The sequence below is a fragment of the Leptonychotes weddellii genome, chromosome 4, assembly GCF_054177405.1.
Source record: "Leptonychotes weddellii isolate Sample4059 chromosome 4, ASM5417740v2, whole genome shotgun sequence".
Classification (NCBI taxonomy): Eukaryota; Metazoa; Chordata; class Mammalia; order Carnivora; family Phocidae; genus Leptonychotes; species Leptonychotes weddellii.
In genome coordinates, this window is record NC_138372.1 from 167,505,566 (window position 1) to 167,517,115 (window position 11,550).

Sequence of the window (11,550 nt, forward strand, 5' to 3'; positions counted from 1 at the left end):
GTCTTCACTCAGCCCTCCCGCACTCCTAGAGATCCCTTCCTCCTGCCCCACCCCCTCCCATGCCACCTCTTCCGGGAAGCCTTCCTTGATCCTCCTGCCCACAGACCCAACCAACCAGCCCTTTAGTTTCTCCAGAGACCTCCACTGCGACTGTGGGGTCCGTGCCCTGGCTCCCACTGATGGGCTCGCGCACCAGCCCACGGGCTCACTTACCAGCTACGCGGCATTCAGTGGGCCAGCTGGGGCAGGTGCCACTCACCCAGCTTGCAGCACGGCATTCTGCATAACCCAGTCAAGCCTGGTAGGGTCCTGGGCTCCTTCCTCGGGCTGGGCCAGAGTAAGACCAGGTCCTTCCCTTGTACCACTTTACTTACTGGTTGCCTGGCACTGGGCAAGCGGCCCCCAGAGCTCAGCAGTAGTAGCCAGGGACTTGCTTCCTTCTGGAGGTATCTCTGGACACAAGCTGAGGATGAACAGCTTCACACGGTCCCTACCCGTCAGGGTGACTCACCTGTAACAGGTGCGCAGAATGGACACCACAAATGGGACCTCCTGCTGCCTGAGGACACAAGGCACATTCCCAGACTCTGACCAAGGGGCCAACTGGCCATTTAGTGAGCACCTACTATGTGAAGGGTAGTGCAGGACCCCTCATCTAATCCTAACAGCCAAGATGCCCCAGGTGATGAGCTGAGGAAGTGGCTGAGCCAGAACTTGACCCCGGACAAGGCCTCCTGCAGCGGGCTTGCCCATCCGATCTCTGTGGATGGGCGTCCAGGATGGGGAACAGGTCAGACCTGGCCCTGTCCTGGGGAGCCAGAAACAGATGGTCACATGGCCCTGGAAGGAGTTTTTTACGCCTGAGCGAAGGGCTTTGGCCATCTCTGCTGCAAGTCCCCAGCCCCTGCCACGGTGGACCCCCTGGCTTGCTTTCCTTATGGAGCTGCGAGCTTCGGGTGGCTGATAATGGGCACCAGGGCACTGCACACCACCCACAGCATGCCCACCCAGATTGCCCTGCAGGAGGCCACGGATGGCAGCCTGGACACTGGGTCCCGGGGCCAGAGGCCTGTTCCCTTCCTGGCTTAGTGAGGGAACCTGTCCTCTGTACTCACCACGCCTTCTGACGCCAAATGTGGGGTCCCTACCCCAGTCAATTCCCCACTTGGACCCTGGCTGGGTGTCCTACAGGTCAACTCAGTTCTGATGTGAACCACCTGGAGTTAGGTGAAGGGCTCAGTCCCACAAAACTGCCCCCACTGAAGACACTCTTCGCAAGTTCTGGCCACCTGTACTTCTAACCAACCAGCTATAAGTTGGGGTTCCCATTACCCCCTCCTCAGGTTTGATAATTTGCTAGAACAGCCCACTGTTCTAGCAAAACACTCAGACCAAGACCCTCCCTGGGCCGGCCTCTGCTGAGACGCTCCATATCTTCCTCCCGGCTGGGAGAGAGGGGAGGTTGCTCAGGGTGGAGCGCCGGGAGGAGCACGGCCTGTGAGCAGCGAGTCTGAAGGAGCTGGGGGCGCCGGGCCACCACAGCGCCCATGGAAGCTTGGTGCCATCTGAATAAGGTGCCCCTCCCCAGGGCGGCCCAGCCCTGCAGGCCCCGGCTGGACTCCCGCCCTGCTCACCCTTCCGGTGGGAGCCTCGAGGAGGGAAGCAGCCTGCAAAACCCCATGTGGCAGCTTAGCCCTGGGGCCTGGGCCTGGACTCACACCCACATTAGAGGGAAGTGTGGGAGCAGGCGCCCCCCCCGGGGGTCTCCTGGGGGACACAGGCTGGAGCAGCAGGGAGGACCCCTGCGGGATTCTGACCCCCCTCCATCATCTCCTGCTATGTGCTCCAGGCACTTGGAGACTCCGTTTCCCCCCGTGAGGAAGGCAGTGCCCCTGGGCCCAGAGCAGTTGGGGAACGCACAGCAGGGGCCGAGTGTCCCAGCCATGCCGGGCACTGGGAGGTGCTGCCCCAGCAGATACCGTGCAGCCCCTTGCGAGGTGGGGCCGGGAAAGTTCTCCCCTGCCCCAAGCCCGCAGCTTTCATGGGGATCACCCAGGCCCCACGACAGCCTGGCGACGGTCCCCGAGAGCAAGTCGGTGCTATTCCTGCTGCCCTGGGCAGCCCTGTGGAAAGGGGGAGGCCCAGAGTCCTGCCCGGGACCGACGTGTGCCAGACACACTGATGCTGTGGGCACAGAGGCGCCAGGAGCCTGCCCGTGGGAGGGCTGTAGGTCGCAGTGGCTGCTGCAGGGACCAGTGGGCGGGCGGCCCCCCAGGGAGCAGGGGGGAGGGGAGGGCCGAGGGGAGAGCCCGCCCTCACAGGTTGAGGGTGGTGGCCTCAACAGGGTCTGTCCCGTCAGGCCAGGGACACCCAGCCCAACCTACGCCCGAACGTCTTCCGAGTGTTGGAGTGGGGTGGAAGAGAGGCAGATGTTGCGTGGATCTCATGAGAGAAAGCAGGAGGCCAAGATGGCCAGAGCCATCGTGAGGGGCCAAGGACTGGGGGGTGGGGCTCGAGTCAGGGTTCTGACCGGGGCTGGGGAGCCAGGCCCAAAGAGTGTGTGCACGGGGGGGGCTGGGGTCACAGGGACAGACAGACACAGGCCCAACCCTGCTGGCCACCAGCCGTGTCACGGGGGGTTTCCATGTGCTGTCCCGTGTGCGTGGGAATCCCTACCTGAGTTGGGGGCTGATGGGCTGGGTGGGGTGGCCCCTGACCATGCTGGGCAAGCAGATGCACGGACGCAGTGGACCAGCAGAGAAGCAAGGCAGGCCGTTTATTGGAGAACTTGTCACGGACACACGCAGGCCACGGCACCCCAAGCCCAGCCTGGAAACAGCCCTGGGCCCGGGATAGCTGGCAGAGGCCTGGATGTCTGCCTGCTGTGGGGGGCAGATGGACCTGCTTGATGCACAGACCCACCTCTCCTGCCTGGGCTGCCTCGGGGCCCTCAGGAGAAGAGCCAGCACTGGGAGTGGGGGAGGGCCAGGTCTGAGGGGGCTCAGGAAAGGTTCCCCAGGCCCCACCGAGCCATGGCCCTCCCTTACACTCACCTTTCCTTTCTCCTGGCTGGGCTGTGACCCCCAGGTCACAGCAACAGGTGCAGGGACCTGGTGGGGGGCGAGAGGGGGCTGGTCTGGATGGGTGCTGCTCTCTGGGGTCTGGTTAGTGCCAAGCTCCAGCAGAGGGCCCTGCTGGCCAGTTCGGGAAGGGGTGAGGCTGCCGTGTCTGGGGCACTCACAGGAGTTGGGGGGGAAGGGTGGGGACTGACGGAGGGAAGGTGGGGGCTAGGCCGGGCCCCCGTGGCTGCCGGGTCACCCATGCCCACAGGAACGGGGCCCCAGAGGAGGGCCACAGGGCTCAGGCCTGTGCCTCCAGGGCGCGCACGTGCACGCTGGGCAGGCAGAACCAGGACGGCGGCAGCTCCTTGCTCGCACTGTCCTGGTGGAAGCGGATGTGGAGGAAGAAGTCGCCCGTGTAGAGGAAGAGCAGGGCTCCCAGGCAGGCCGACCGGCCTGCAGGCTGCACCTGTGGGAGGAGGGGCGGAGGTCAGCCCAGAGCAGACCGAGCCCCAAAGCCACCAGGAGACCCTTGGACCTGCCTGGACGTGGGGGCAACGGGGGAGGGGAGGGCCCCCTCCAGGGCTTCCCTGCTGTGCCTCCCCAAGCAGGTGGCTGCCCCTCTCTGAGCCTTAGCTCCTGGCTTCGGAGGGAGCACAGCACTTCCCTCCCTGGGCCATGTGGGGGTTGAGGCAGGCTGGGGGGTGGATGGGATGAGGCGTCATTTCAGCAGGTGAATGGGCCGTGGGCGCTGTGCCGTGTGGATGTCACTGGTCCCGCTGGGCTGCGGGCAGCCACCACCAGGCCGGGAGCACTGACTGAGCGGGGCCGGGGGCTGGTGATGGCAGCAGGTCTGACGCTATCCTAGGCCTCCTCCACCCGCCTTGTCTCCTTAACAAGCTTCGGGGTGGTCTCTCCATCCTGGACCACAGCCAGGACTCGGGAGGTCCTGTGGTGAGTCGCATGAACGAGGGTCAGCACAGACGAGTCTGTGCTTGCTCCCCACTAAGCCCACCGCCCGGGGGCGGGGGTCTGGGGACAAAGGGACAATGGCCACGGGGGCTGCGCTGGGGCTCGCAGACCGCCACGCACCGCGTCCAGGTAGAATGTGCTGGAGCCCACGAAGGAGACGGCATCGTGCAGGTCGTAGTTGTGCACTCCGTTCTGGTGGTCCTGGAAGGGCGCGACAGTGAGGGCGAAGGGCCCCACGCTGCGTGGGCTCCGGTTGGTCAGCCGCACCTCCAGACGCACGGGGTCGCCCACCCGGCAGGCCGCGGCCTCACAGTCACAGGGCTGTCCGTCCACCAGCACATCTGCAAGGGACACAGGACACGAAACTGTCAAGGGCACTGCCCAGCCGGCCTTGCGCACCTGTCTGCCATTCATTCATTCATTCATTCATTCCCTCACTCCTTCCCACACCACGGCAGCCGCCCCCTCCATGCAGGCTGGGTGCTGGGCACAGATGCGTGGCCCAGTCCCTGCTGTCCCGATGTGCAGGCTGGAGAAGACAGGTGTGGACACCAGAGCTGCCCCCAGAGGGTCTGTGCCATGCCGGAGGGGCCCGGGGTAAGCTGGGGTCTCCCATGCTCCTGCCTGAAAGGGCTGAGCTGTGGCCACGGCCCACAGTGGAGAGGAAAACCAGGAGAGAGCCTCAGAACCGAGGGCAAGAACGTGGCAGGGGCTGTCCGTGGTAAGCCTGGGACCTGGCTGGGCCTCTACCACACACACATGCACAGTGGCCTGCCCAGAGTCCCCCAGGGAGGGCTGGGCCATCCTGGGGGCACCACACAGGTAATGGGATACTAGCTGGGAAAAGGTCTGGAACCCGAGAAGCAGAGCGGGGATGGGGGGCGCAGAGGGGTGGCGGAGATGGGGGTGGGGGTCGGTAGAATGCAAAGTGCTGTGCTAGGACTCCCACTCCCCTCAAGCCCCCAGGACGTCCCCGTAGGATGGTGGGAGGGGAGGTCTGGGGGGCCCGCCTGCAGGGATGGGTGGGATTTGAGAATGAGACACATCCTCGGGAGAGGCAGATGAGGGGAAGCAGACTTGGAGGAGAGGCCACATGAAGACAGAGGCAGAGATTGGAGGCCGAGACGCTGGAAGAGCAGGAAGGAGCCGCCCCTGGAGCCTCTGGTGGGGGGCACGGCCCAGCTGACACCCAGCCTGCAGACCCGTGAGGGCGCAAATGCCTGTTCCGTGAAGCTCATGGTCTGCGGTCACTTCTTACGGAAGCCCTACACACCGACATGGCCAGGCAGGAGGTCGCTGGCTCACTGACCCGACCGTGGAGGTCAGGGAGGGGGCCCAAGGCTGCATCGTGACTTTGCGTCACCCGCTACTCGCTGTGCAGCCGCAAGGGGCCAACCCCGAGCCCCGCCAGCCTGCCTCGGCTGACCTCTACTTGTCACGTCCCCAGGCCGACCGGGGACACCCCCTGACTCGCAGCTGCTGCTTCTGCCACCAGGTGACCGCAGGGAAGACCCTCCTGCCTGGCCGCTGGGGGGGCCCTGGAGCCTATGCAAGGAGGCTGAGGCCCCTCTCGGGGTCCTGGAGGCACAGGTCTGGAGGAAAGTTGGGGGGTGGCCTGCCTTGGAGGGGGGCGAGGAAAACTCTCCCTGCGGGGAAGGGCTGTCCTCAGAGTGCTTGCGTCTCTTCAGCTGACCTTGCGCAGCCAAGCCAGGGACGGGCGTGAGTGTGTGCATATGAGAGTGTGTGAGAGAGCACGTGTGTGTGTAAGTGGGAGTGTGTCAGTGTGTGCATGTGAGCGTGAGCACGCGCATGTGTAAGTGGGAGTGTGCGTGTGTGCGAACGTGTGTGTGTGTGGAGGTGCATGGGAGTACATGTGAGTGTGTGAGTGGGAGCGTGCGTGCGTGTGGACATGGACGGGGGGGGGCACACCGGGAACGGGGTGGGCAGAGGCGGGAGGCAGCGTGTGGGGCGGCTCTGTGTGCAGCTGGGTGCAGGTGGGGGAGGGACTGCAGGTCCAGAACCACCCACCACGTGTCCCACCAAGTCCATTCTTCCAGGAAAGCCTGAGATCAAGTCTCCCCCGCCCATATTCTGTTTCTTCATAGAAAATTTGGAAAGTTCATAGAAATAAGACTAATTTTCTACAACTCCCCCCTACTTCCAGCTCTTTCCCCACATGTCCTCACTGCCGTGGCTTGGTGGCTGGCGCTCTGGGACCATGAGAACAGAAGCATGTTCTACATGTTGACATTTTTGTGAGAATGTTTTCGAAGGCTGCAGGGGATTCCATTAAAGGAATAAACTGTAATTTACCCACCCGAGCCCAGTGAGGTTGTGTCCACTTTTTCAGTAGATAAATATCCCCACTGTGCACGTTTTTATACTGAGCTCCGTCTGCATTCCTGCCTCACGTCCTGAGGATCCGGTGTCGCGAACAGAACTACCGGCACAGAAGTGTCTCTAAGAGGGTCTGATACCAGGGTAGCCTGCCGCTCGCCACGTCCCCACCTCCCCAGGTGGGGAAGCCCCCGCCCCGCTCCACCTGCCCCACGCTCCCACCTCGGGGGGCAGAGCCTCCACGGGGCCATCACTGGATAACATTCATTCACTCCAGCATCCTCCACGGGGCCCTCAACACCTGCTAGCACCTGCAGCCAAGGTGACAGGACCACGGAAATGCACAGGTGCCGACGTGCAGAAAGTTCTCAGTCCTGCACGACAGAGAGGCTGTGGCGACAGGGGTGTGACAGGGTGCTTCCCACCTGGCCCTGACGGGGGGCCCTCCACCGAGCGCTGGCACGGACCGGCGGGCACAGCGGGCCTCGGTCATGTCTGCTGAACGGTGAACGCGACCAGGCACGGTCTAAACCTCTTGAATCAAATGGGGAGAATGGAGAGAGAAGGTGTCAGGGCGCCTCGGTAGCTGGTTCCATTAAGGGAAAGATACGATTATGTGCAAATCAGTGAAGGGTGGCTGGCTCATTACATCTCTGCTCTTTTTTTCCTTGCAGAGAATTGTGCGCGTCGCTCGCTTGCTAGGACAGCTGAGGACTGGCCTCTGGCTCATCCAGCTCTGCTTGCTCCCAGCCCCCGACCCCGTGCAAGGGGGAGGGGAGACAACGCTGTGTACACAGCTACTGGGGGTCACCTTCCCTTGGCACTCTCTAGAAGGAGCAGGGATTTGTGGCCTTGAGGCCAGGCCAGGGCGGCAGGGGTGGTGGACGGGCCCCTGGCTAAGCAGGAAGCTGAGCTAGGGTGTTGACCTGGCCTCTACCCTTCATCCTGGTGGGGGGTGCTTTGCCAGCCTGAGTCTCCTTCACCTCATCTGCAAAGCTGGGATGATGATCCTGGCCTCAGAGGCCTGGGGTAGGTGAGAGGACCAGAGAGAGGGCAGAGGACCCAGCCAGGCCTTCCCTGCCCTGGTCTGAGGTGAGTCCTCCCCCTGGACCCCCAGATCGCTGGCTCTTACTCGGAGCCGTGACTGCTTGCTCCCCAGGGAGAAGGGGGGCGGCCCTCTAGAGGGGCAGGACCCACCTGTCCTGCTACCTGCTGTGTCCTCATGCACAGGGTGACAACAGTCCCAGCTCAGCCTGGCGTTGGCACTGGAAGTCCTGCATCCAGGAAGCCCTTGGTGCCAGGCAAACGGGGACAGCCGGGCATGCCACCCCAGGATCTGGCACCCATAATGACTGCCCACCAAACTGGAGAATTTCCGTGCTCAGAAAGCAGCCGTTTCCTTCCTTTCTGCAGTCCAGCATCTCAGATCGGGTCCATGGGCCCCAGAACTCCCCACATCACTGGGAGGACACAGCAGAGCAGAGCAGGGGTCCGCTGTTCCCTGAGAGAACAACGGGCTTCCTGCATCGAGAAGGATCCCATGGCCAGTGTCTCCTGGGACCCGTGGGGTGTTGTTTCAGAAATCTGGGGAAAACGTGCCTAAGGATGCTGGGGATGCTGAGGATGCTGGCCATGCTCAGGTGCGGCTTCGCACCCCATCAGCACTGCTGCCCCAACGCACCCCGTGCTGTAACTAAATCGCTTCTCTGGCTCTGACCTGGACCAGCTGTGTCCTGTCCCGGGCTGAGGGCCCCGCTGAGCAAGGCCGGGAGGAGCAGCTGAGACCAGAGGAGAGGCCTGCGCTGGCCACCAGCGGTTCAGGAAACCCACTAGGAAGGAGCTGGGAATGAATAATTAAACACTTCTCAAAGGCAAGCTGTTTGGGAGTCATTCCTGAGGTCCCTGGAGGGAGGAGAGCCACCCGTTAACTGCTTCCCAGTTTGAGTCCCGTCTGCAGAGGTCCCTGTGAGGGCTCCGCAGGCCAGCCCCCCGCCCTCTAGACAGGGAAGGTGGGTGCCTCGTCCACTCGCCCACGGCAAGACCGGGACCCCAACAGCGGTGATGGGTGAGCTCCTCTGTGTGCTCAGCAGACTGGCCAGCCGGCCCTCAGGCAGGCGGGACACCGGTGAGTGAATGTGTCCCCTAAAGCTGGCACGTCCTGCCCAAGTGTCCCTCACGGCCACCATGGTGCCTCCCTCCCACGGCAGGGTGGGCTCATCGAGGCCCTCATGGAAGTCTGGGTCTGGTAGCGGCAGTGAGTGGGGCCTCGTTTCTCCCCTTGGCCTCCGGGGTCACCTCCTCTGTGTCCCCCCATGCTGCTGGTGACCTCTCCTGCTTCCCTCTCCAGGCGGTGTTGGGGAGCTCCTGTCATCTGCAGTTCGAGTACTTTCTCCTGCACTCACCACCACTCACCCTCTCTGAGCCTCAGCTTCTACTCCTTCAGACGGGAGAGCAGAACCCATTTCTGGGGCTCCTGTGAGAATCAGGCCCGGGCGGGCCGAGATGGGGGTGCTCAGCGGCCCGTTACCGCTGGGACTCACACCCACCCTGGGGAGTCCAGGCCTGCGGCAGTGGTTGCTCCAGGGCCCTTCTTCAGCCACGGGATGCCTGAGTGCCCACGGGGATGGGGGCCTCGAGAGCCAGGGGCTGGAGGCAAGTGCCCAAGGACAGGCAGAGCCGCGGGCTGCGAGGCCTCAGGGAAATGGAGCCCTGGGGGGGGGGCCAGCTCAGGAGGCGGCCCACCGCCCCCCCCCCCACGACGCCAACCACAGCTGCCCAGGAGCTGTGCACAGGGGACCTCCTCCTGGGGGCTGCTCGGGAGCAGAGAGCAGGACAGACAGAACTCTGGCTCTGGAGGGTTAACCTTTTCCCCGAAACCTTCCAGAACCCTGAGTCTGCTTTACCAGCACAGGGGATGGTGAGGTAGACAGAATAATGCTCCCCGAATGATGTCCACGTCCTCATCCCTGGAACCTGTGGAATACGTCCCCTCCCACGACAAAAGGGACTCGGCAGCTGTGATGAGGGGAGGAACCTCGAGATGGGGAGAGTATCCTGGAGTAGCCAGGTGGGCCTGATGGCATCACAGAGGCCCAGCCTCGCACCTGAAGGTCACACCGAGGTCGCTCCACTTTGGCGCCCATGCCCAGCCCATCAGCATGTCTGGGGTCAGCAGTCAGAATTCCCTTTTCCACCCGAGTCCGGGCCAGCTCCCTAGCAGACCTCCCTATGTCCACACTTCCTGTTCTACCCTTTCCCATGCAATAGTCAAAGGGATGGTGTAAAAATGCCATTCAATCTCCTTACTTCCTTGCTTGCCCCTCGGCTGGCCTATGGCTTCTCTTTACACTCAGAACAAAAGGGAGGTTCGATCAGATTTCGGCCACTGACGCTGGCTTCCAGGGCCCTGCATGGCTCCAGCAGGGTTGCCCCCCCATCACACGGGCTGCTGTTCTGCCCACTTCTTGCTCTAGCCACATGACCTCCCTCCTGTTCCTCTAGCATGCCCCAGGACCTTTGCACCAGCTATTCTTGCCACCTTGGCCGTCTCTTCCGAGAGGTCATTTCTGAACACACAGTGAAGAGTCCTCCTATCCCTGTTACTCTTCACACCCTCTCTGTTTTCTCATGGCTCTTGACATCCTATCTCTTGTTTACCCATTTGCTTAAGTATTGACTGTGTTCCTTCTTCCCTGGATGCTCCATGAGAACTGGCACTTGCCCATGTCCCCAACACCAGGCCAGGCGGGCACTCACTCTGTTTGATATCTGGGGGGCGGCCAAGTGGCTGGACGAGTGCATGAGTGTGCTCTGGGGCTGGGCTTGAGTCCCCACCCCCATTCACTGGCTGTGCCCAGCCCCCCTTCTGGCTCCCGGTCACTTGTCTGTAACCTGTGTCTCAGAGGAACCGGGCCATGTCCCTGAAGTGCCCTGCAAAGAGGACATTAGGACCAGCCTGCCGCTGCTTGGCTCTGGGTCCCTGACTCGCAGACCAAACTTTCGTAGAGGACGTTATTTATGCAGGAGAATCTCATGCTGTAAGAAATCTCCCGGGAGCAGATTAGTCTCTTCCCTCACAGCATTAAATCGGGCCATGGCCCATCTCCCTCTGCCCCTGGGACTGCTTCTCCTTCACTTTTAGTCCCAGCCAGAGTCACAGACCTAATCTTGTCTGGCCCAGAATTCCTCCTGAAACCACTGCCACGCTTCTGCTATAGCACGTCCCAGCTCTGTCACCAGCACACGCTATAAATAGACGCCGAGATGAGGGAAGGGCCCTGGGGGGCCAACTCTGGAGAGGCGCGAGGAGAGAGGAAGCTGCCCATGGCAGCCTGTGTTTTGGCCAAGGGCAGCCACTGTTGGGTGCGGGTTCAGGCTGGGAGCCAGCCGTGAGGCTGGGGCAGAGGGGTGCACCCTGGGCGGGGGTGGGGCCTTGTGCTGCCCCCACCTGCGGGTGTCTTACTCGGGGCCAAGCCCCCGACTGGCAACCTCACGTTCCTCCTGGAGGGCGCACAGAACAGGTGGGCCTGTTGCGTAGGGACACTGAGGTGCAGGGAGCTGATGGAGCTGCCAGGGCCAGGGTCCAAGGGCCTGCTCCCCGATACCCAGCTCTGTGGGAGCCTGGCCCTGGAGAGCTTGCTGTGGGCTAGCGAGGTAAGCATGGGCTGCTCCCGTGTCCCCAGCGGGGGCTTCCTGGAGGAGGATGCCCAGATGGAGTGCCCATCACCCAGGTCTTGGAATCAGCATGGAGGCTGGAGTCCTGCTTTTGGGGGCAGGGGCTCTGCCCTCTAGCCTCAGTTTCCCGTCTCCCCCCAGGAGGGGCTGAAGCAGCTCTGGCTGACACGAGGCTAGTTCAGGCCCCCACCTGGGTTCTGACGAATGCTGCCTCTTCTGAGCTCTGCTCTGGTTCACCGCTGGTGCCAGGAAGGAGCCAGCCTTTCTCGGGGCCTTGGAGGTACAGAGGCACGGCCCTCGGGATCTGCCAATCTACTTTGTGCAGTTCACTCCAGAGGTTTCCGTGATCCAAAGAAGCCCAGGAGAAGGTGGAGAGCTCAGTGGATTCAGCCCCTCTACGCAAGCACGCTCCGGCACGGACTTCCCTGTTACTCTTGTTGGTGACAAGCATGCCGGTTCCTCGGGCACTGGCTGTGTCCTAGCCCCTGTTCCAAGGCCGCACGTCATC

At 62.6% G+C, this 11,550-nt stretch overlaps 1 protein-coding gene across 1 annotated transcript; it reads right to left on the reverse strand.

Annotated features, from left to right (window-relative positions):
- Nucleotides 1-2,757: 2,757 nt before the first annotated feature.
- LOC102730448 (trafficking protein particle complex subunit 9-like) lies at nucleotides 2,758-4,460 on the reverse strand. The gene is made up of 2 exons (XM_031028970.2): nucleotides 4,152-4,460; nucleotides 2,758-3,528 (listed from the first exon to the last, which is right to left on the reverse strand). Exons 1-2 carry the CDS (start codon nucleotides 4,443-4,445, stop codon nucleotides 3,361-3,363), a joined length of 462 nt encoding a protein of 153 aa, XP_030884830.2. The 5' UTR covers nucleotides 4,446-4,460; the 3' UTR covers nucleotides 2,758-3,360.
- Between the last annotated feature and the right edge of the window lie 7,090 nt (nucleotides 4,461-11,550).